This window comes from Oncorhynchus kisutch, linkage group LG29 (genome assembly GCF_002021735.2).
Source record: "Oncorhynchus kisutch isolate 150728-3 linkage group LG29, Okis_V2, whole genome shotgun sequence".
Taxonomy (NCBI): domain Eukaryota; kingdom Metazoa; phylum Chordata; class Actinopteri; order Salmoniformes; family Salmonidae; genus Oncorhynchus; species Oncorhynchus kisutch.
Window position 1 is genome coordinate 43,236,794 of NC_034202.2, and position 25,601 is coordinate 43,262,394.

At 47.7% G+C, this 25,601-nt stretch overlaps 1 protein-coding gene across 1 annotated transcript in view; it reads right to left on the reverse strand.

Moving 5' to 3' along the window:
- Positions 1–9,257: 9,257 nt before the first annotated feature.
- The window catches only part of LOC109884932 (protocadherin-16), a 57,364-nt gene continuing 41,020 nt past the window's right edge, over positions 9,258–25,601 (reverse strand). Inside the window, exons 11-16 of the mRNA XM_031809097.1 lie at positions 22,073–22,203; positions 20,563–20,849; positions 19,253–19,394; positions 18,413–18,584; positions 16,456–16,865; positions 9,258–16,199 (exon numbers count right to left, since the gene is read on the reverse strand). Coding sequence (XP_031664957.1) covers positions 14,131–16,199; positions 16,456–16,865; positions 18,413–18,584; positions 19,253–19,394; positions 20,563–20,849; positions 22,073–22,203 — 3,211 coding nt within the window. The 3' untranslated portion in view covers positions 9,258–14,130. The remainder of the gene's footprint in view (positions 16,200–16,455; positions 16,866–18,412; positions 18,585–19,252; positions 19,395–20,562; positions 20,850–22,072; positions 22,204–25,601) is intronic.

A 25,601-nucleotide genomic window follows, 5' to 3' on the forward strand; every position in this document is an offset into this window, starting at 1 on the left:
GGTGGCAGGTAGCCTAGTGGTTAGAGTGTAGAGGTGGCAGGTAGCCTAATGGTTAGAGTGTAGAGGCGGCAGGTAGCCTAGTGGTTAGAGTGTAGGGGCGGCAGGTAGCCTAGTGGTTAGAGTGTAGGGGTGGCAGGTAGCCTAGTGGTTAGAGTGTTGGGGCGGCAGGTAGCCTAATGGTTAGAGTGTAGAGGTGGCAGGTAGCCTAATGGTTAGAGTGTAGGGGCGGCAGGTAGCCTAATGGTTAGAGTGTAGGGGCGGCAGGTAGCCTAGTGGTTAGAGTGTAGAGGCGGCAGGTAGCCTAATGGTTAGAGTGTAGAGGCGGCAGGTAGCCTAATGGTTAGAGTGTAGAGGCAGCAGGTAGCCTAATGGTTAGAGCGTAGAGGTGGCAGGTAGCCTAATGGTTAGAGTGTAGAGGCGGCAGGTAGCCTAGTGGTTAGAGCGTTGAGGTGGCAGCGTACCCTAGTGGTTAGAGTGTAGAGGTGGCAGGTAGCCTAGTGGTTAGAGTGTAGAGGCGGCAGGTAGCCTAATGGTTAGAGTGTAGAGGCGGCAGGTAGGTAGCCTAGTGGTTAGGGTGTAGAGGTGGCAGGTAGCCTAATGGTTAGAGTGTAGGGCGGCAGGTAGCCTAATGGTTAGAGCGTTGGACTGATAACCGAAAGGTTGCAAGATTGAATCCCGGAGCTGACAAGGTAAAAAATCAGTCGTTCTGCACCCTGAACAAGGCAGTTAACCCACTGTTCCTAGATCAGTTAACCCACTGTTCCTAGGTCAGTTAACCCACTGTTCCTAGACCAGTTAACCCACTGTTCCTAGATCAGTTAACCCACTGTTCCTAGATCAGTTAACCCACTGTTCCTAGATCAGTTAACCCACTGTTCCTAGACCAGTTAACCCACTGTTCCTAGATCAGTTAACCCACTGTTCCTAGATCAGTTAACCCACTGTTCCTAGACCAGTTAACCCACTGTTCCTAGATCAGTTAACCCACTGTTCCTAGATCAGTTAACCCACTGTTCCTAGGCCAGTTAACCCACTGTTCCTAGATCAGTTAACCCACTGTTCCTAGACCAGTTAACCCACTGTTCCTAGACCAGTTAACCCACTGTTCCTAGATCAGTTAACCCACTGTTCCTAGATCAGTTAACCCACTGTTCCTAGATCAGTTAACCCACTGTTCCTAGATCAGTTAACCCACTGTTCCTAGATCAGTTAACCCACTGTTCCTAGACCAGTTAACCCACTGTTCCTAGATCAGTTAACCCACTGTTCCTAGATCAGTTAACCCACTGTTCCTAGATCAGTTAACCCACTGTTCCTAGACCAGTTAACCCACTGTTCCTAGATCAGTTAACCCACTGTTCCTAGGCCATCATTGAAAATAAGAATTTGTTCTTAACTGATTTCCCTAGTTAAATAAAGGTAAAATATATATTAAATGGTGAAATTAAAATTCAAAGCATCCTGACCTTTGATTTTTATTTTAAATGTTCCACCTTGGTCAGAGGCCTACGTCAAGTCAAAATATGTTCAATTTGCAGTAAATCGAGCGTTAAAATGTTCCCCGATCTAAGGGTTGTGCTTGAGGCCACGAAATTCTTCAAAAGTTGCCTGCCCTGGAAATTCTATGTTGAAGTACTGAAATTCCCACCTGAAGAACTTTGTTTCTTAACAATCTTTGACTATTTGAAGTTTAATGTTTAAGGGACATGTCGAAATGTACTGGGGGAGGGGTGGTCCAAAATATCCATGTAATTGTGTATGTTAAACTGGAACGAATTGCAAAAATCGCTGAAGTTGGAGACTTTCATCTCCCTCACCAACTTCAAACATCAGCTATCTGAGCAGCTAACCGATCGCTGCAGCTGTACATAGTCTATTGGTAAATAGCCCACCCTTTTCACCTACCTCATCCCCGTACTGTTTTTATTTATTTACTTTTCTGCTCTTCTGCACACCAATATCTCTACCTGTACATGACCATCTGATCTTTTATCACTCCAGTGTTAATCTGCAAAATTGTAATTATTTGCCTACCTCCTCATGCCTTTTGCACACATTGTATATAGACCCCCCCTTCGTTTTCTACTGTGTTATTGACTTGTTAATTGTTTACTCCATGTGTAACTCTTTGTTGTATGCTCACACTGCTATGCTTTATCTTGGCCAGGTCGCAGTTGCAAATGAGAACTTGTTCTCAACTGGCCTACCTGGTTAAATAAAGGTGTTCTCAACTAGCCTACCTGGTTAAATAAAGGTGTTCTCAACTAGCCTACCTGGTTAAATAAAGGTGAAATAAAAAAAATAAAAAAAATATGTATTTATGTTTTTTTTTAAATTAGGACAACAATGAAAAGAAGTCCCCAACTGTATTGTGTAATCTCGGGGGAAATTGACAAATACAATCAGTCAATCCAAACTGTACAGTGGACAATTGATGAATGGAAAGAGACATCTGTAACAAAACACCAAGAAGTTGAATGACATCCAGACATTGTCAAGTCAAGTCTTAGATACTGGGTAAGCCAACGAGGTAGGGATAGATGTATATATATATATATATATATGTGTTTGCATATAACCATGTTTGAACTTAATTAATGAAATACCATGATTATTATTTTTTCCATAAATGTGCTGAGAATGTTCCAAAGCCAAGCAACGATCCTTCACCAACCCACAGAAAGTTGTGGCAAGGTTGTATGCAAATTAACAATAGGACAACCGCACTTTCACCAAGCTCTGAGAAACAAGTGGTTCCCTCTCTCCTTCTTGTTCTACCCCTGTCATCTCTCTCTCTCTCTCTCTCTCTCTCTTTCTCTCTTCTTTCTCTCTCTGTCTCTCTCTCTTTCTCTCTCTCTCTCTCTCTGTAACCCCCTACTCTCCCCTCCTTCTCTCCCTCCATAGTCCTGAGTGACTGTAGTGAGGCAGTGGTCTCCAGCAGGGTCAGTGTAAATGAGATCCAGGCCTCGTCAGGCTCAGCTGGCTACTTTCTCCTGTCACTTCCTAACTCTGTGAACCCACAGAAAAAAGAGAAAGAAACGACAGACCAATAGAAAAAAAAGCTCCCGAAATAGTTAGAGAGATTCAGAGAGTCAGAGAGAGTCAGAGAGAGTCAGAGAGAATCAGAGAGTCAGAGATCATGAGTCAGAGAGAATCAGAGAGTCAGAGAGTCAGAGAGAATCAGAGAGTCAGAGAGTCAGAGAGAATCAGAGAGTCAGAGATAATCAGCGATTTAGGGAGAGACAGAGAGAGTCAGAGATTCAGAGAGATTCAGAGAGTCAGAGAGAGTCAGAGAGTCAGAGAGAGTCAGAGAGTCAGAGAGAGTCAGAGATCATGAGTCAGAGAGAATCAGAGAGAGTCAGAGAGAATCAGCGATTTAGGGAGAGACAGAGAGAGTCAGAGATTCAGAGAGATTCAGAGAGTCAGAGAGAGTCAGAGAGTCAGAGAGAGTCAGAGAGTCAGAGAGAGTCAGAGAGTCAGAGATCATGAGTCAGAGAGAATCAGAGAGTCAGAGAGTGTCAGAGAGAATCAGCGATTTAGGGAGAGACAGAGAGAGTCAGAGAGTCAGAGATCATGAGTCAGAGAGAGTCAGAGAGAGTCAGAGACTGTTTCCTCCACCTTTCCTGCTAGTCACGCAACTCAGCATGGCAACACCAGAGAGAGAGAGGGATGGGGAGAGAGAGAGGGATGGGGAGAGAGAGAGGGATGGGGAGAGAAAGAGGGATGGGGAGAGAGAGAGGGAAGGGGAGAGAGAGAGGGAAGGGGAGAGAGAGAGAGAAAAGAAGGAGGATGAGACAGGAAGAAGAATAACCGTTTGGTGTGTTGGTCAGGGATTCATCTAAAAGATTCTAGAGAAGTATCCGTTAGAGTAGCAACAGCGGAATCAGGGCCAGTTCTGAAACTGCACAATGGAATGGAGACCTGAGTGGAAGTGTTTTACACACAAGCACATAGACACGCAAACGTTATGGACGTCATGCCAAATCCTCCTGACTCGGCTCATACCTGGCTCTAACTCAGTACCTCAGCTTTGTTACGCAGAAGTCAGGCAGGAGGGTACCAGGTGTTGGTACTAGCATCACTGGTCTATAAGTCAGGCAGGATGGTACCAGGTGTTGGTACTAACATCACTGGTCTATAAGTCATGCAGGAAGGTACCAGGTGTTCGTACTAACATCACTGGTCTATAAGTCAGGCAGGAGGGTACCAGGTGTTGGTACTAACATCACTGGTCTATAAGTCAGACAGGAGGGTACCAGGTGTTGGTACTAACATCACTGGTCTATAAGTCAGGCAGGAGGGTACCAGGTGTTGGTACTAACATCACTGGTCTATAAGTCAGACAGGAGGGTACCAGGTGTTGGTACTAACATCACTGGTCTATAAGTCAGGCAGGAGGGTACCAGGTGTTGGTACTAACATCACTGGTCTATAAGTCAGGCAGGAGGGTACCAGGTGTTGGTACTAACTGTCTGTAGACTCAACATTCCCAGATACAGTATATGTTTGTTTGTGCCTGTGTGTGTGTGTGTCTGTGTGTGTGTGTGTGTGTGTGTGTGTGTGTGTGTGTGTGTGTGTGTGTGTGTGTGTGTGTGTGTGTGTGTGTGTGTGTGTGTGTGTGTGTGTGTGTGTGTGTGTGTGTGTGTGTGTGTGTGTCTGTGTGTGTGTGTGTGTGTGTGTGTGTGTGTGTCAGCTAAGGCAGTTTGGACATTCTGTAACCTGATCTCTCCTCAGACACCAACTAGCTCTCGAAGTCTCACGTCAGGTTTAGATGTTCAGCCACGTTTTCTCAAACAATTCATTTATTTACAGCAGGTAGTGAATGTGGCTAGTTTAGCCTACCCGGCTCATACAGAGAACGATGCTAGATTAGCTAGCTGGCTGTGGCTAACCAACGCTGCTTTTGGTTTTATTCGTTATTCTCACCAGGAACCGCCGGAGTAACTGCTAAACTGCTTGCTGACTGTAGTGGATGATTATAGAGGGTTAAGTAACAATGTATGCTGTGTATAGCGATTAGCATTTATAATATGAAGGTTTGGCTTGGAATGGTTCTTTCGGCCCTGGTCACAGACAGCTGATGCGTTGTGCACTGAAGTCCACAAGCGAAGGGAAAAGGAGAGCGGAGGAGAACGCGTAGATGCGAGAGAGATTTACACAACGATTTTTGGCTGCTATGGAAGTGAACTGTGTTTGCGTGTGATCGGGGATGTATTCATTCCCACGATTCTGTTGAGAAACGGTTCTTTAACGAAAGCAAACGGAATGAAACTGGGATAAACATACCTGAATTTCGACCAATAGAAATTCTCTTTTGCAACTGTTCGACTAATGATTACACCCTAGATCAGCTAGATGCAGGCAAGAGTGTGCGAGGTGGTATTGAATGAGTCAACATTTGACATGGTTGATTATTCTAATTTCACTAGAGCTGTGTCCACCTATGTTGTAAACTGTCATTCATAGGCCTGGTTGTAGCAACCTCATGATGGGGATAGAGAACATTAGAGTATCATGTAGTAGCCTAAACCTGTCACTGTTACATTGAACTGGGTGAATATGAATGACAGTAACCTAAACCTGTCACTGTTACATTGAACTGGGTGAATGACAGTAACCTAAACCTGTCACTGTTACATTGAACTGGGTCAATATGAATGACAGTAACCTAAACCCTGTCACTGTTACATTGAACTGGGTGAATATGAATGACAGTAACCTAAACCTGTCACTGTTACATTGAACTGGGTGAATATGAATGACAGTAACCTAAACCTATCACTGTTACATTGAACTGGGTGAATATGAATGACAGTAACCTAAACCTATCACTGTTACATTGAACTCTGGGTGAATATGAATAATCATCCTTCCTCCCTCATCATAAATGGCACCGACCACCACTGGTGCGTGTGTGTGTGTGTCAGTGTGTGTGTGTGTGTCAGTGTGTGTGTGTGTGTGTCTCAGCTGAGACAGTTTGGACATTCTGTAACCTCATCTCTACCAGATACGGCAGCTTTTCAGGTCTGTAGGACCAGGGCTGTAGGTTCAGGGCTGTAGGTTCAGGGCTGTAGGTTCAGGGCTGTTGGACCAGGGCTGTAGGACCAGGGCTGTGGGTTCAGGGCTGTTGGATCAAGGCTGTAGGACCAGGGCTTTAGGTTCAGGGCTGTAGGACCAGGGCTGTGGGTTCAGGGCTGTTGGATCAGGGCTGTAGGACCAGGGCTGTTGGATCAGGGCTGTAGGTCTGTAGGACCAGGGCTTTAGGTTCAGGGCTGTAGGACCAGGGCTGTAGAATCAGGGCTGTAGGACCAGGGCTGTAGGATCAGGGCTTTAGGTTCAGGGCTGTAGGACCAGGGCTGTAGGTTCAGGGCTGTTGGATCAGGGCTGTAGGACCAGGGCTGTGGGTTCAGGGCTGTTGGATCAGGGCTGTAGGACCAGGGCTGTAGGTTCAGGTCTGTAGGTCTGTAGGACCAGGGCTTTAGGTTCAGGGCTGTAGGACCAGGGCTGTAGGATCAGGGCTTTAGGTTCAGGGCTGTAGGATCAGGGTTGTTGAGGAGAGTTTACAGAGACAACACAGCTTGAGGGGAACACAGCTTTGTGTTAGACTAGAGCTGCTCCAGTTTCAACTGTTCTGCCTGTGGCTATGGAACCCTGACCTGTTCACCGGACGTGCTACCTGTCCCAGACCTACTGGTTTCAACTCTCTAGAGACAGCAGGAGTGGTAGAGATACTCTGAATGATCGCCTATGAAAAGACAATTATTATTTGACCATGCTGGTCATCTATGAACATTTGAACATCTTGGCCATGTTCTGTTATAATCTCCACCCGGCACAGCCAGAAGAGGACTGGCCACCCAACATAGCCTGGTTCCTCTCTAGGTTTCTTCCTAGGTTTTGGCCTTTCTAGGGAGTTTTTCCTAGCTACCGTGCTTCTACACCTGCATTGCTTGCTGTTTGGGGTTTTAGGCTGCGTTTCTGTACAGCACTTTGAGTTTTCAGCTGATGTAACAAGGGCTTTATAAATACATTTGATTGATTGATTGACATTCACTCCCTGGCGGCCTGCTCCCAGTAAACTGCTCCTAGCCTGGCTAGAGTGTGGAGGTGAGACCCTCTCTCCCTGATGCTCTGCCCCAGGAAACTGCTCCTAGCCTGGCTAGAGTGTGGAGGTGAGACCCTCTCTCCCTGGTGCTCTGCCCCCAGGAAACTGCTCCTAGCCTGGCTAGAGTGTGGAGATGAGGCCCTCTCTCCCTGATGCTCTGCCCCCAGGAAACTGCTCCTAACCTGGCTAGAGTGTGGAGGTGAGACCCTCTCTCCCTGGTGCTCTGCCCCCAGGAAACTGCTCCTAGCCTGGCTAGAGTGTGGAGATGAGGCCCTCTCTCCCTGCTGCTCTGCCCCCAGGAAACTGCTCCTAACCTGGCTAGAGTGTGGAGGTGAGACCCTCTCTCCCTGGTGCCCTGCCCCCAGGAAACTGCTCCTAACCTGGCTAGAGTGTGGAGGTGAGACCCTCTCTCCCTGGTGCTCTGCCCCCAGGAAACTGCTCCTAGCCTGGCTAGAGTGTGGAGGTGAGACCCTCTCTCCCTGGTGCTCTGCCCCCAGGAAACTGCTCCTAGCCTGGCTAGAGTGTGGAGATGAGGCCCTCTCTCCCTGGTGCTCTGCCCCCAGGAAACTGCTCCTAACCTGGCTAGAGTGTGGAGATGAGGCCCTCTCTCCCTGATGCTCTGCACCCAGGAAACTGCTCCTAACCTGGAGCAGTTTCCTCCTAACCTCCTGTGGAGATGAGGCCCACTCTCCTTGGTGCTCTGCCCCCAGGAAACTGCTCCTAGCCTGGCTAGAGTGTGGAGATGAGGCCCTCTCTCCCTGATGCTCTGCCCCCAGGAAACTGCTCCTGACTTGGCTAGAGTGTGGAGATGAGGCCCTCTCTCCCTGATGCTCTGCCCCCAGGAAACTGCTCCTAGCCTGGCTAGAGTGTGGAGGTGAGACCCTCTCTCCCTGGTGCTCTGCCCCCAGGAAACTGCTCCTAACCTGGCTAGAGTGTGGAGGTGAGACCCTCTCTCCCTGGTGCTCTGCCCCCAGGAAACTGCTCCTAACCTGGCTAGAGTGTGGAGGTGAGGCCCTCTCTCCCTGGTGCTCTGAACCCCATGGAAACTGCTCCTAGCCTGGCTAGAGTGTGGAGGTGAGACCCTCTCTCCCTGGTGCTCTGCCCCCAGGAAACTGCTCCTAACCTGGCTAGAGTGTGGAGGTGAGGCCCTCTCTCCCTGATGCTCTGCCCCCAGGAAACTGCTCCTAACCTGGCTAGAGTGTGGAGGTGAGGCCCTCTCTCCCTGATGCTCTGCCCCAGGAAACTGCTCCTAACCTGGCTAGAGTGTGGAGATGAGGCCCTCTCTCCCTGATGCTCTGCCCCCAGGAAACTGCTCCTAGCCTGGCTAGAGTGTGGAGGTGAGGCCCTCTCTCCCTGATGCTCTGCCCCCAGGAAACTGCTCCTAACCTGGCTAGAGTGTGGAGGTGAGACCCTCTCTCCCTGGTGCTCTGCCCCCAGGAAACTGCTCCTAACCTGGCTAGAGTGTGGAGGTGAGGCCCTCTCTCTGGCTAAACTGACCGGCTTCTCCCCCGCTAATAGGTTTTTAATGAAAGGAGACTCTGACACAGGCTTGCGTCCCAGACAGCACCCTATTCTCATTTTAGTACACTACTTTTGACGAGGACCTATAGTAGTACACTACTTTAGACCAGGGCCTATAGGGTAGTGCACTACTTTAGATCAGGGCCTATAGTAGTACACTACTTTTGACCAGGGCCTATAGTAGTACACTACTTTTGACCAGGGCCTATAGTAGTGCACTACTTTTGACCAGGGCCTATGGTAGTACACTACTTTTGACCAGGACCTATGGTAGTACACTACTTTTGACCAGGGCCTATAGTAGTGCACTACTTTAGATCAGGGCCTATAGTAGTACACTACTTTCGATCAGGGCCTATAGTAGTGCAATACTTTTGACCAGGGCCTATAGTAGTACACTACTTTTGACCAGAGCCCTATGGTAGTGCACTACTTTAGATCAGGACCTATAGTAGTACACTACTTTCGACCAGGATATATAGGCTAGTGCACCATATAGGGAATAGGGTGCCATCTTAACTGCTCAAAAGACCAGAGAGACTCTGTTACACTTTGATGACTTTTTAATTCCCTTAGATGGAATAGAACTTGTTTTCAGAGTCAGAAAAGAGAGAAAAGAAACAGACTCCAGTTTGTGAAAAGAGACCAGTATGAATTTATTCTTTGCTCTTTCAAATACACATACAGACAATTTCTGTTCTGTATGCTGCTGAATCGTTGGCAGCAGTCTTCAATTTTGAATCCCACATAGCACCCTATTCCCTATATAGTGCACTACTTTAGACCAGAGCCCTATGGCACCCTATTCCCTATATAGTGCACTACATTAGACCAGAGCCCTATGGCACCCTATCCTCATCCCATGTTTAGTGGTCTGACCAGGTTAGTGAGAGGCCAGGCTCATCCCATGTTTAGTGGTCTGACCAGGTTAGTGAGAGGCCAGGCTCATCCCATGTTTTTAAATGTAAACTTTATTGAACTAGGGCAAGTCAGTTAAGAACAAATTCTTATTTACAATGACGGCCTACCGGGGAACAGTGAGTTAATTGCCTTGTTCAGGGGCAGAACGACATATTTTTTACCTTGTCAGCTCGGGGATTTGACCTTTTGGTTACTGGCCCATCGCTCTAACCACTAGGCTACCTGCCGCCCGTTTAGTGGGCTGACAGAGTTAGCGCCAGGTTAGCGAGAGGCAGGCAGACAGTTGTTGGTATGGTAGAATTATATCATCAGGCATGCAGCACAGCAGAGTTCAACAAACTATCCCTTATGGTGCTTTCAAGACAACTGGCAACTCTGAAAAAAAACCATGTCAAATCATGACGTCAGTGATCTTCAGGGTCGGAAAGTCAATGCTCTAGAAAGATGCTCGAGTTTCTGACTTGGAATTCTAAGTTGGGTGACCGTTCAAAACAATTTTTCCCCAATCGGAGCTCGTGAAGAGTTCCCAGTTGTTTTGAATGCACTGGTTTCAAAAGTCTGAGATTTACGAGGATTGGAGTTCCCAGTTGATTTGAATGCACTGGATTGAAAAGTCTGAGATTTACGAGGATTGGAGTTCCCAGTTGTTTTGAATGCACTGGATTGAAAAGTCTGAGATTTACGAGGATTGGAGTTCCCAGTTGTTTTGAATGCACTGAATTCAAAAGTCAGAGATTTACGAGGATTGGAGTTCTCAGTTGTTTTGAATGCACTGGATTCAAAAGTCTGAGATTTACGAGGATTGGAGTTCCCAGTTGTTTTGAATGCACTGAATTCAAAAGTCTGAGATTTACGAGGATTGGAGTTCTCAGTTGTTTTGAATGCACTGGATTCAAAAGTCTGAGATTTACGAGGATTGGAGTTCCCAGTTGTTTTGAATGCACTGGATTCAAAAGTCTGAGATTTACGAGGATTGGAGTTCCCAGTTGTTTTGAATGCACTGAATTCAAAAGTCTGAGATTTACGAGGATTGGAGTTCCCAGTTGATTTGAAAGCACTGGATTCAAAAGTCTGAGATTTACGAGGATTGGAGTTCCCAGTTGATTTGAAAGCACTGGATTCAAAAGTCTGAGATTTACGAGGATTGGAGTTCCCAGTTGATTTGAATGCACTGGATTCAAAAGTCTGAGATTTACGAGGATTGGAGTTCCCAGTTGATTTGAATGCACTGGATTCAAAAGTCTGAGATTTACGAGGATTGGAGTTCCCAGTTGATTTGAATGCACTGAATTCATAAGTCTGAGATTTACGAGGATTGGAGTTCCCAGTTGATTTGAAAGCGGCATGTGAGGAACAGGAGAGCATCACATTGCTGCTGATCACCCCTGACTCAACACACACTGAACTAAACAACAGGAAAGGTAATACTGGAGAAGACAGTCTGTGTGTCCCAATTGGCACCATATTACCTATATAGTGCCCTCTGAACAGAACCCTCTGAACAGAACCCTCTGGTCAGAACCCTCTGGTCAGAACCCTCTGAACAGAACCCTCTGGTCAGAACCCTCTGGTCAGAACTCTCTGGTCAGAACCCTCTGGTCAGAACCCTCTGGTCAGAACTCTCTGAACAGAACCCTCTGGTCAGAACTCTCTGAACAGAACCCTCTGGTCAGAACTCTCTGAACAGGACCATCTGAACAGATATCTCTGAACAGAACCCTCTGAACAGATCTCTCTGAACAGGACCCTCTGAACAGAACACTCTGAACAGAACCCTCTGGTCAGAACTCTCTGAACAGGACCCTCTGAACAGATCTCTCTGAACAGAATCCTCTGAACAGATCTCTCTGAACAGAACCCTCTGAACAGATCTCTCTGAACAGAACCCTCTGAACAGAACCCTCTGAACAGAACCCTCTGGTCAAAAGTAGTGCATTACATAGGGAATATGGTGCAATTTGGGACACATCTAGTGTTGCGGTAAAGCTGTGTGCCCTCTGGCCTGCTAGGTTAACAGATGTCCAGGACAGAGCCCAAACAATGGGAGCGTGGAGAGGACACGGAGAGGACACAGAGGGTGGGGTGATGAGAGAAACACATGGACCCTGGATAACCTCGTCTACCTACCCTACCTGCTGGTAAAACACATCTAACGACAGAGCTAGAACTGGAGCACTGAAACCATAGAAATAGAATGCATAGATAGAACACACAGTATGTTGATTTGGGAGCGTGACAGGTCTAATTGAAGTTAAATTCTTGTGCTGCTACCTTTAAAAGTAGTTGTGTAAACCCTTTTAACCATTCTATAAACTATGTTCTATGCATTGTATTTCTATGGTATGAAGTTGAACCACTTCTCAGTTTACAAGTCATCATACGGAGCGGTGACATCACACCATTGACCTTTGTGTTGAGCCGGAAGCACTTCGTTACAAAAGACACAAGAGGTGAACAGGAAATGGAATTCTCCATGAATTCCCATGGAGAATGTGTGCTGCTGTGTAAGCCAGTTTACTTTACACTGAGTCTAGTGTATATGTCACAGGCGGGATCTGAACCCTGGTCTCCGACACGGAAAACCAACGTCTTAAACATTAAGCCAAGAGGACATTCCCTCTTGGACCGGGGTGACGTAGATTTTCATCACAAGAGCGTGACTCCGGTTCACCTCCGCTACATATCAGTTAGAACAGTTTACTAACAAGGAGGACAGGTCTGGTTTTGGTGACAAGAGTTTGAGGGCAATGATCTCTGATCGTCTTTACATCGCTTTGCCGGGATTTTGAGAAGATCTACATTCTGAAGAGAAAATAAACAACCTTTTCCAGATTCAATCACAGCAGGGTGACAAGTGAACGTGGTTGCCTTCTGTCGACATGGCCAGCAGTTCATTTCCTTCATATAAATAATGATCAAAACACAAAACGTTCCCCACTCACTCACGTCACAAATGTCACGAGTCCACAAAGACATAAGATGGTGGCTCTCTAAAAAATCTATGACAGGAAAAACACATCGATAATGTGGCTGGCGTACATACACACACATACAAATATACATATATCTAAATAGAATGAAACGATAACCTGGCATTTCAAATCAGAAATCAAAAGGTCACTATAAAAATATATAAAAAATACAACCAAAAGAAAATAATGCGTCTTCCGTAGCAACAAAGGAAAACATTAGCCTCGGTTCCTCGTTTCCATTGTACAAAACATTGGCTAGTTTATCATGTATTTTCCAACACACATGTACTTGGTCCATTGGATCCACAGAAGGGGAAACGTCAGCCATTTTGAAAGCAGCCATTTTGTTTTATTATGTAAAGCAGTCCTTTTGTTTGTGAGACCACCACAACGGAACACTGAAGTCTTTAAAGGAGATCTAGAATGTGAAGAGACGGAAGTCAAAGAGAGGAATAGTGGAATCCTTTATCTCTCTGACCAGCCAGCGAGGAGGGACCTGAAAACGACTGAAAATCTACTGTGTCTATGGACTTCATGACAGAGGGCCTTCTGTCCGCAGGAGGGTCAGTCCGCAGCCGATATGTCAGTTTATCTCTACTGAGGGCCTTCTGTCTGAAGGGAGGGTCAGTCTGCAGCCGATATGTCAGTTTATCTCTACTGAGGGCCTTCTGTCTGAAGGGAGGGTCAGTCTGCAGCCGATAGGTCAGTTTATCTCCACTGAGGGCCTCTGTCTGAAGGGAGGGTCAGTCTGCAGCCGATAGGTCAGTTTATCTCTACTAAGGACCTCTGTCTGAAGGGAGGGTCAGTCTGCAGCCGATAGGTCAGTTTATCTCCACTGAGGGCCTTCTGTCTGAAGGGAGGGTCGGTCTGCAGCCGATACGTCAGTTTATCTCTACTAAGGACCTCTGTCTGAAGGGATGGTCAGTCTGCAGCTGCAGGGTTAGATCCAAGTCATGGTTGTTCGAAGCCAAGAGGTTGGGTAATCTCCTAACCCTGTGGCAATTGTCAGAGGCCTGCGTCATGATGTACAAGTAGGGGAGGAGATGGCTGGTCTGTTGTCAATGCTAACCTCCCCAACCCCACAACATGGTCCACCAAAACATATCGGGATATCTAGGTCTAAGGGCTCATAGGGTGAGAAATAACATCCTGTAGAAAATGATAATCCACATGTCCCTTCAGAAAAGAGGGTGAATGTGACCTATCTCATCATATTAGTGTTCATCTTCTTGAGCCTCATCTTGGCAATCACTCGGTCTTCACTAATACAAACTGTTCCCACACTATATTCCTCTTCTGTTGTGAAGAAATATGGCCTAAAAATCATCTGAGAAACTACATCAGAGAAACATGTCTCTAAAGCCGAAAACACTTCCTTCATCTCCTCATCTGTCCTAGGAGCTGAAATAAGGTTCAGATCTGAGAACCAATCACATTGTCAGATTATTAAAAAAACTACATCAGAGAAACATGTCTCTAAAGCCAAAAACACTTCCTTCAACTTTCTCGCGTGTCATAGGAGCTGATATAACATCCAGATCTCAGCACCCTTTACTTTGATAAAACATAAATTATAGAAACGTCTCTAAAAAATCTAAAACAACGTCATCCTCAGATCCTCATCTCGTGATCGGGGCTGTGGTCCAGCATGGGATCCCTGGTACTGATCATGGAGGTCGAGGGGCCCTGGGTTACTCCGAAGGGGGAGACGGCAGGGGAGCGGGCGGCGAGGGGGGACAGAGAGGGGGAGAAGCTGGGGGACATGGCTGCTGAGGAGATGGAGCCCTCGTGGCTGATGGGGGACCGCCGTAGGGTGGCCAGGTGGGGGAAGGTGCGTCCGATGACAGGGACCTTCGGGGGGACGGACTTGGCCCCAGGGTGGGCCACGGCAGTGATGAGGGGCGGTGGGTCGATGCGAGGCTTGGGGTCCATCTTGGCTTTGGGCTGGAAGGGCTGGCGTGGGTTGGTCTGGTTCTGTGGGGCTGTCTCGTCTTTGAGCCTGGCGATCTCCGTGAAGACGTTGGCTAGTGGTTGGAACTGAGGGCACCAGTTGAGCAGGTAGTCCCAGTTATAACTGCCCCTTAGCTCTTCGTCACTGGCCACTATGGCTGTCAGGGACCCGTCTACAGAGGGCTTCCCGTCCTCTGGGAAGGCGTAATCTTTAGGATGGGAGATGTTGAGTCCCCTCCCCACCCCCAGGTACCCTCCTCCCAGCTCGTCTCTGTAGACAGGTAGCTGTCCAGACAGCATGGTCCCGCTGAGACTCCCTCCCAGCTTCTTGCCTTTGAACCAGGTGCTTCCTTCCAGGGCGGCCGGCTCACAGGAGATGTCCGACAGCTGGTCAGCGTCCTGCTGGATGCCAGAGTCCGGCCCGCGGGCTGAGATGTGCTCCTGCATGGACGAGGAGATGGACGCTACGCGGGGGTACTCGTTGATCATCCTGATCTCATCGTCCTCCGCCGCCTCGGCTGAGCCACGCCCGCTGGAGTGGGAGGGGTCAAGGGAACCCCCCCGGGGATAGGCCCCGGCCCCTGCTCCACCTTGGTCGCCGGCGTACCCTGGTAACGTCTGATGATAGATCCTCTCAGATCCTCCAGATTTGGAATCGTCCAGTTTCTGCAGAGTGGTTCCTGAGGCCACGGCACTGTTGTCCCGTCCTTTGTTCTTCCTGCGTCTCTTAGACTTGAGCAGGAAGATGACCACCGCCATGACAACCAGTAGCACGATGACCCCCAGGGACACGGCGATGATGATAATCAGCAGGACGTTGAGGTCTGCCCCCAGGCCGAATGACGTGTTGGTCACATCGATGGTCAGCTGGGCCGTGGTGACCCGGGACGTGTCCAGAGGGCTGTGGGCATTAACGTCAAGTGTCATGGTCCTGGTCTCCCTTTTGGACCGCCCCCCTAACCCGCTGCTGCTGCTGCGACTAGAAGACCCATCCATCTTGAGGAAAACCACCCCGGTTGTTTTGTTGACGTCAAAGTACAGGGAGGAGCTTGGGAGCGAGAAGAGGACGATACCGTCTACACCTCCGTCCTCGTCGTTTGCCTGGACCTGTCCGATGCTCTGGCCCCTCTTCGCCCCCTCTGGAACCTCAAAGGAGAACTCTGGGGAGACGAAGAGTGGGTCGTACTCATCCTCACCAGTCACGTACACCTGGACCGTCACCGTGGCCGAGTGGTTACCGGCATCCATCGCCAGAGCAACAAAATTAAATGAGTTGACCTTCTCAAAGTCAAAAGTCACCTTAGCCCTGACCTCTCCTGAACTCTGGTCCACGGTGAAGGCCTCTCGCCCTGTAACTCCTGACCCTTGACCTTGCTCCACCATGTAGTATCTCAGCTGGCCGTACATCCCAGTGTCGTGGTCTATGGCGTGGAGTACGGTCACGGCTGAGTTGACCGGCTGGTTCTCTCTGATGCTAGCCGTCAGAGTCTCTATGGGGAAGAACGGTCTGTTATCATTCACATCTTTGACCTCTACGCTGATCGGGGTCAGGGCGACGTGACCGTGGCCATCCGAGGCCTGGACGATGACCACGTGGGAGGACTGGTGCTCGCGGTCGAGCTGTCGCTGTAACCGCAGCGCCCCGGTCCACTGGTCGATGGTGAACAGGTCCATCTCATCACCTGAGCTGATACTATACTGGACCTCTGCGTTGGGGGCAGAGTCTGGGTCTGGGGGAAAGGGAGAGATGGAGGGAGAGATGGGTGGGGGGGGGGAGAAGGACAGAAAGAAAAGCATTTAACACAGTGTCATAATAAAACAAACAGATGTTTGAAGCTGCACAACAAGAATGACATGAAGATACGGAGACATTTCAGAAAAAAAATGGTCTCCATTATCACCACCCATCTCCTCTTCACCGTTTTCATTTCTGTGCATGTGTGTGTGTGTGTGTGTGTGTGTGTGTGTGTGTGCCTATTCCCTCACCTGTGGCAGTGAGTCGTATTATCTCTGTCCCGGCGCCAGCTCCTTCACTCAGTGACACAGCGTACTCCGCCCTGCCAAACGCCGGGGGGTTATCGTTTATATCGCCAACGGTTATCACCGCGGCAACGCTAGAACTCCTCTGTGGAACCCCTCTGTCCGACACCACCACCGTCAGGTTATAGAGGGGCACGGCCTCGAAGTCCAGCACCTCGGCCAATAGGAGCGTCCCTACGGTCTGGAAGCCCCGCCCCTCCAGGAAACGCACGCTGCTCTCGATCTGGAAGACGTTCCCGGTGTTGCCACTGGCAATGGCGAAGTCGAAGCCGCAGTTGTCCCGAGAGAAATCAGCGTCCATGGCCTCCAGGGTCAGGATGGTCGCCCCGGGGATGGAGTCCTCCAACACCGTCGCCCTGGAAACACAATGATCAGAATAAATCATTTAGATCAGAATAATAAATAATTGGTAACGCTTATCATTAACATATTATATGTTACATTTTCATGCATAGTATTTATTAGCTTCATGTAGGGCCCTAAAGGGTTCCCGAGAGGCGCAGCATTCTAAGGCACTGTATGTCAGTGCTAGAGGCGCCACTACAGACCTTGATTCGTTCCCTGGCTGTATCACAACTGGCCGTGATCGGGAGTGCCATAGGGCGGCGCACAATTGGCCCAGAGGCGTCCGGGTTAAGGGAGGGTTTGGCCGGGGTAGGCCGTCATTGTAAAATAAGAATTTGTTCTTAACTGAATGTATTTTTTAACTATATCTATAGAGTAACTAGCTTCATATATCTGTAGAGTAACTAGCTTCATATATCTATAGAGTAACTAGCTTCATATATCTGTAGAATAACTAGCTTCAAATATCTATAGAGTAACTAGCTTCATATATCTATAGAGAAACTAGCTTCATATATCTGTAGAGTAACTAGACTTATTGTAAACATGACAGGATATGCTAGATACAGAAACTGCTCAAAGCCAATTCATCTGTGCAGGATCTACCCTTAATCATGATAAAAAAAAGATGACAGCCACCTATTGGTAGATGACAGGACCTACCTGTACTCTGATTGGTGGAAAACAGGACCTACCTGTACAATCAATTGGTGGAAGACGTGACCTACCTGTACTCTGATTGGTGGAAGATCTACCTGTACTTCAATTGGTGGAAGAAGGGAGAGTTGTGTCCTACCTGTACTCTGATTGGTGGAAGACGGGACCTACCTGTACAATCAATTGGTGGAAGACGTGACCTACCTGTACTCTGATTGGTGGAAGATCTACCTGTACTTCAATTGGTGGAAGAAGGGAGAGTTGTGTCCTACCTGTACTCTGATTGGTGGAAGACGGGACCTACCTGTACTCTGATTGGTGGAAGACGAGACCTACCTGTACTCTGATTGGTGGAAGACGGGAGCGCTGTGACCTACCTGTACTCTGATTGGTGGAAGACGGGAGCGCTGTGACCTACCTGTACTCTGATTGGTGGAAGACGAGACCTACCTGTACTCTGATTGGTGGAAGACGGGAGCGCTGTGACCTACCTGTACTCTGATTGGTGGAAGACGGGAGCGCTGTGACCTACCTGTACTCTGATTGGTGGAAGACGGGAGCGCTGTGACCTACCTGTACTCTGATTGGTGGAAGACGGGAGCGCTGTGACCTACCTGAACTCTGATTGGTGGAAGACGGGAACGCTGTGACCTACCTGTATTCTGATTGGTGGAAGACGGGAGCGCTGTGACCTACCTGTATTCTGATTGGTGGAAGACGGGAACGCTGTGACCTACCTGTATTCTGATTGGTGGAAGACGGGAGCGCTGTGACCTACCTGTATTCTGATTGGTGGAAGACGGGAGCGCAGTGACCTACCTGTATTCTGATTGGTAGAAGACGGGAGCGCTGTGACCTACCTGTACTCTGATTGGTGGAAGACGGGAGCGCTGTGACCTACCTGTACTCTGATTGGTGGAAGACGGGAGCGTTGTCGTTGACGTCTGATAGCTGGACCTGTACTGTGGTGACGGAGGAGAGGGGCGGGGATCCCCCGTCACAGGCTTCGATGACCACACTGACGGACGGGTTCTCTGGATCAAACTCTGACCTCTCCCTGATGAACAGGGTACCTGTAGGGAGACGAGATAAATCATTTGAAAAGTTTTGAATAAAACACAGGTTTGAAACCCATTCACTTGGACTTCACCTATACGACAGTCCTATTCAGTCCTTTTAAAATTGGAATTTTTGTCATTTATCAGACACACTTATCCGGAGCGACTTACAGGAGGAGCAAGCGAATTTTTGTGCCGAGTTGGCTCGGGGATTCAAACCAGCAAACTTTCAGTTACTGGCCCAACGCTCTTAACTGCTAAGCTACCTGCCATCAGAATACAATAACAGCCTACAGTACAGAAGATAGTTTCTCCATGGTAACAGCACAGCAGTGGTAACAACAGTAACGTGTCTTTGTTCTGTGTGTGTGTGTGTGTGTGTGTGTGTGTGTGTGTATGTGTATGTGTATGTGTGTGTGTGTGTGTGTGTGTGTGTGTGTGTGTGTGTGTGTATGTGTGTGTGTGTGTGTGTGTGTGTGTGTGTGTGTGTGTGTGTGTGTGTGTGTGTGTGTGTGTGTGTGTGTGTGTGTGTGTGTGTGTGTGTGTGTGTGTGTGTGTGTGTGTGTGTGTGTGTGTGTGTGTGTGTGTGCGTGCGTGCGTGTGCGTGTGCACGTGCATGTGTGTGTGTGTGTGTGTGTGTGTGTGTGTGTGTGAAAGGTAGGAAAGGGAATTGTATCCTGTACCGTTGCTGGGGTCTACGTAGAAGCCACCTCGCGTTGACGACGTCACTCTGTAGGTGACCTTTCCATTCTCCCCCGAATCACGATCAGTCGCCGTCACCGTGACAACGGGACTGCCTGGCGGGGAATGTTCTGGCAGCGTTACCTGGGAAACACAGACACAGCTTTAACACCCCATAATAGTCAACACAACAACACAACAATCAACATAAATCTAACCAAATGAATAGAAGCTATACCACCACTTCTAGTTGAGACTGAGTTCCTTCTGGTTGAGACTGAACTACCGGATGAAAAGAGACTGTCCAGGACTGTCAGCAAAGAGAGGGGCAGTTAAAAGGTAGCGGAGTCTCAAATGGTAGTACTAGTAGTATTAGTAGTAGTAGGTAGTAGTGGTGGTAGTAGTAGCAGCAGTAGTAGTAGTAGTAGTAGTAGTGTTGTAGTTAGTAGTGGTTAATAGTGGTTAGTAGGAGTAGTAGTTAGTAGTATTAGTAGTAGTAGGTAGTAGTGGTGGTAGTAGTAGCAGCAGTAGTAGTAGTAGTAGTAGTAGTAGTAGTAGTAGTAGTAGTTGTAGTAGCAGTTGTAGTAGTAGTAGTTAGTAGTTAGTAGTTCTTGTAGTAGTAGTTAGTAGTAGTAGTAGTTAGCAGTAGTAGTAGTTGTAGTAGTAGTAGTAGTAGTAGTAGTAGTGGCAGTAGTAGCAGTGGTAGTGGTTAGGTAGTAGCAGCAGCAATAGTAGTAGTAGTCGTAGTAGTAGTAAGTAGTAGTTAGTAGTGGTAGTAGTTAGTAGTAGTAGTGGTTAGTAGTGGTTAATAGTAGTTAGTAGTGGTAGTAGTAGTAGTATCAGTAGTTAGTAGTATTAATAGTAGTAGTAGTGGTTAGTAGTGGTTAGTAGTAGTTAGTAGTGGTAGTAGTATCAGTAGTTAGTAGTAGTAGTGGTTAGTAGTGGTTTGTAGTAGTTAGTAGTAGTTGTGGTAGTAGCATCAGAAGTAGTAGTAGTAGTTAGTAGTTGTTGTTGTTGTAGTAGTAGTAGTTGGTAGTTTTTGTTGTAGTAGTAGTAGTTAGTAGTAGTTAGTAGTAGTTGTAGTTAGTAGTAGTTGTAGTTAGTAGTAGTTAGTAGTAGTTGTAGTTAGTAGTAGTAGTAGTTGTAGTTAGTAGTAGTTAGTAGTTGTAGCAAGGTGTTTGTGGGGTTGTGAAGGTGGACCAATTGATTGTTGGATTGATCATCTGAAAGCCAGTTACCTGCTATAGATCCTGTGTGAACACCGGAACGTGTGAATTGATTGACTGATTGATAAATGAACTGGTTGAGTTACCTGGTATAGATCGTGTGTGAACGCAGGAGCATTGTCATTGACGTCCTCCACCAATATGGTGATATTAGCCTCAGTCTGGTGTTGGGAGTCAGTAGCCCTGACGGTCAGTGTGTACCAGGTCCTGTCCTCGTAGTCCAGAGGGGCGGTCAGAGACACCCCTCCACTGTAGCGGTGAATCCCAAACTTCCCCTGGGACGACCCGTCCAGCTGGAGGCTGTAGGACAGGGCCGGGCTGGAGTCCACGTCATTACCCGTTACCAAGGTGATCTCTGTGCCGATCAGAGTGTCTAGGGAGGGGGGGGGGGGGGGGGGTGGAGGAACGGGTAGGAGACAGAGACATGTTACTGAGAGTGTGGAGGGGTTAGAGGGGTTAGATGGGTGAGGGGTTAGGATGAGGGCTTAGAAGGGTGAGGGGTTAGGATGAGGGCTTAGAGGGGTGAGGGGTTAGGGGTTAGGATATACAGTGCAGTTCATTCAGGAAAGTGTTCAGACCCCTTGTCTTTTTACACATTTTGTTATGTTACAACTTTATTCTAAAATTATTTATTAAATACTTTTTTCCACTCATCTGCACGAAAAAAATAAAATAATAATTTGTGCAAATGTATATAGAAATACATAAGTATTCAGTACTTTGTTGAAGCACCATTGGCAGCGATTACAGCATTGTCTTCTTGGGTATGACTCTACAAGCTTGGCACACCTGTATTCGGGGAGTTTCTCCCATTCTTCTCTGCAGATCCTCTCAAGCTCTGTGAAGTTGGATGGAGAATGTTGCTGCACAGCTATTTTCAGGTCTCTACAGAGCTGTTCGATCGGGTTCAAGTCCGGGCTCTGGCTGGGCCACTCAAGGACATTCAGAGACTTGTCCTGAAGCCACTCAGGCGATGTCTTGGCTGTGTGCTTAGGGTCGTTGTCCTGTTGGAAGGTGAACCTTCGCCCCAGTCTGAGGTCCTGTGCACTCTGGAGCAGGTTTTCATCAAGGATCTCTTTGTACTTTGCTCCGTTCATCTTTCCCTCGATCCTGACTAGTCTCCTAGTCCCTGCCGCTGAAAAACATCCCCACAGCATGATGCTGCCACCACCATGCTTCACCGTAGGGATGGTGCCAGTTTTCCTCCAGACGTGACGCTTGGCATTCAGGCTAAAGAGTTCAATCTTGTTTCTCATGGTCTGAGTCTTTTGGTGCCTTTTGGCAAACTCCAAGTGGAGTTTATGGGGTATTGTGATGTCATTATGGGGTATTGTGATGTCATTATGGGGTATTGTGATGTCTTTATGGGGTATTGTGATGTCATTATGGGTTATTGTGTGTAGATTGATGAGGGGAAAAATATATTTAATCCATTTTAGAATAAGGCTTTAACGTAACAACATGTGGAAAAGGTCAAGGGGTCTGAATACGTTCCGAATGTTACTGTACATGAGTCCTGTACTATGTAAAGTGGCCTATTGGAAATAAAGACATATCATCGTACAGGTCAAAGAGCAAAGGGCAAAGGTGACTCACTCTCAGGAATGCGGACCTCCCGGGGCAGAGGGATTGTTGGACTGTTGTCGTTGAGGTCTACGATGATCACTGTGAGTGTGGCCGAACCGGCCAATCGCGGGCTGCCCCTGTCCGTCGCTGTGACGACCAGCCTTTCGCCAAGACAAAACAAAACAATCATCAGTGTGATGGTCTGAGGTTCATTACTCAGTGTGATGGTCTGAGGTTGATTACTCAGTGTGATGGTCTGAGGTTCATTACTCAGTGTGATGGTCTGAGGTTGATTACTCAGTGTGATGGTCTGAGGTTCATTACTCAGTGTGATGGTTTGAGGTTGAGGTTCATTACTCAGTGTGATGGTCTGAGGTTGAGGTTCATTACTCAGTGTGATGGTTTGAGGTTGAGGTTCATTACTCAGTGTGATGGTCTGAGGTTGAGGTTCATTACTCAGTGTGATGGTCTGAGGTTGAGGTTCATTACTCAGTGTGATGGTTTGAGGTTGAGGTTCATTACTCAGTGTGATGGTCTGAGGTTGAGGTTCATTACTCAGTGTGATGGTCTGAGGTTGAGGTTCATTACTCAGTGTGATGGTCTGAGGTTGAGGTTGGGGTTGGTTACTCAGTGTGATGGTCTGAGGTTGAGGTTCATTACACAGTGTGATGGTCTGAGGTTGAGGTTCATTACTCAGTGTGATGGTCTGATGTTCATTACTCAGTGTGATGGTCTGAGGTTCATTACTCAGTGTGATGGTCTGAGGTTCATTACTCAGTGTGATGGTCTGAGGTTCATTACTCAGTGTGATGGTCTGAGGTTGAGGTTCATTACTCAGTGTGATGCTCTGAGGTTGAGGCTCATTACTCAGTGTGATGGTCTGAGGTTGAGGTTGGAGTTGGTTACTCAGTGTGATGGCTTGAGGTTGAGGTTCATTACTCAGTGTGATGGTCTGAGGTTGAGGTTGGGGTTGGTTACTCAGTGTGATGGTCTGAGGTTGAGGTTCATTACTCAGTGTGATGGTTTGAGGTTGAGGTTCATTACTCAGTGGGATGGTCTGAGGTCCGGGTTGGTTACTCAGTGTGATGGTCTGAGGTTCATTACTCAGTGTGATGTTTTGAGGTTGAGGTTCATTACTCAGTGTGATGGTCTGAGGTTGAGGTTGGGGTTCATTACTCAGTGTGATGGTCTGAGGTTGAGGTTAGGGTTGGTTACTCAGTGTGATGTCTGAGGTTGAGGTTGGGGTTGGTTACTCAGTGTGATGGTCTGATGTTCATTACTCAGTGTGATGGTCTGAGGTTCATTACTCAGTGTGATGGTCTGAGGTTCATTACTCAGTGTGATGGTCTGAGGTTCATTACTCAGTGTGATGGTCTGAGGTTGAGGTTCATTACTCAGTGTGATGCTCTGAGGTTGAGGCTCATTACTCAGTGTGATGGTCTGAGGTTGAGGTTGGAGTTGGTTACTCAGTGTGATGGCTTGAGGTTGAGGTTCATTACTCAGTGTGATGGTCTGAGGTTGAGGTTGGGGTTGGTTACTCAGTGTGATGGTCTGAGGTTGAGGTTCATTACTCAGTGTGATGGTTTGAGGTTGAGGTTCATTACTCAGTGGGATGGTCTGAGGTCCGGGTTGGTTACTCAGTGTGATGGTCTGAGGTTCATTACTCAGTGTGATGTTTTGAGGTTGAGGTTCATTACTCAGTGTGATGGTCTGAGGTTGAGGTTGGGGTTCATTACTCAGTGTGATGGTCTGAGGTTGAGGTTAGGGTTGGTTACTCAGTGTGATGTCTGAGGTTGAGGTTGGGGTTGGTTACTCAGTGTGATGGTCTGAGGTTGAGGTTCATTACTCAGTGTGATGGGCTGAGGTTGAGGTTCATTACTCAGTGTGATGGTCTGAGGTTCATTACTCAGTGTGATGGTCTGAGGTCCATTACTCAGTGTGATGGTCTGAGGTTGAGGTTGGGATTGGTTACTCAGTGTGATGGTCTGAGGTTGAGGTTCATTACTCAGTGTGATGCTCTGAGGTTGAGGTTCATTACTCAGTGTGATGGTCTGAGGTAGAGGTTCATTAGTCAGTGTGATGGTCTGAGGTTGAGGTTGAGGTTCATTAGTCAGTGTGATGGTCTGAGGTTGAGGTTGAGGTTCATTAGTCAGTGTGATGGTCTGAGGTTGAGGTTGAGGTTCATTAATCAGTGTGATGGTCTGAGGTTGAGGTTGTACGTTACTCTCTTGTCCACCATTCATTCATACACTAGCTACATCTTGCAGCCTGTCGCACTGCTTTTTTTTCCCATTCTTCCCCTATAATCAGGAAGTGATTAAGACCTGGGACATGAGGTGGATAAAGTATCAGATAGAAGGGAAAAACAGCAGTAAATCAGGACCTGGTAGAGTTTGAACACACCTACTTTTGATCTGAACCAGAGGTTTTTTCAAACCCTCAGGGACACCTAGCCGTTCCATGAATTAGATTGTTTTAATATTCCACATCTAGCACACCTGATGCAACTCGTCTGCTAATCGTCAATCCCTTGATAAGGTGAATCTGGTGAGCTAGTTCAGGGCGACAACCAAAAAATGTTGAAAATGTCTGGGAGTCCCCCGAGGAGAGGTTTGAGAACCACTGAGCTAAACTACTGTAGTTCTGAGCCACACAGCACAAGAGCGATTACAAATGTTAGTCCTTTAGCAGATGGTCTTATCCATAGCAACTTACAACCACATATCAAAAGACAAAGTTAGAACAAATAAGGTCCTTTCATCAGCCTTAGAAATAAGGGATGGAATTTTAAAAGAAAGAAAGAGGAGGGTGTATTGGGCTGTATTGGGCTGTATTGGGCTCTATTGGGCTGTATTGGGCTGTATTGGGCTGTATTGGGCTCTATTGGGCTGTATTGGGCTGTATTGGGCTGTATTGGGCTCTATTGGGCTCTATTGGGCTGTATTGGGCTCTGTTGGGCTCTGTTTGGCTCTATTGGGCTCTATTGGGCTGTATTGGGCTGTATTGGGCTCTATTGGGCTGTATTGGGCTGTATTGGGCTGTATTGGGCTCTATTGGGCTGTATTGGGCTCTATTGGGCTCTATTGGGCTCTATTGGGCTCTATTGGGCTCTATTGGGCTCTGTTGGGCTCTGTTTGGCTCTATTGGGCTGTATTGGGCTCTGTTTGGCTCTATTGGGCTGTGTTATGCTGTATTGGGCTGTATTGGGCTGTATTGGGCTGTATTGGGCTGTATTGGGCTCTATTGGGCTGTATTGGGCTGTATTGGGCTGTATTGGGCTCTATTGGGCTCTATTGGGCTCTATTGGGCTGTATTGGGCTCTGTTGGGCTCTGTTTGGCTCTATTGGGCTGTATTGGGCTCTGTTTGGCTGTATTGGGCTCTATTGGGCTCTATTGGGCTGTATTGGGCTCTGTTGGGCTCTGTTTGGCTCTATTGGGCTGTATTGGGCTCTGTTTGGCTGTATTGGGCTCTATTGGGCTCTATTGGGCTGTATTGGGCTGTATTGGGCTGTGTTATGCTGTATTGGGCTGTATTGGGCTCTATTGGGCTATATTGGGC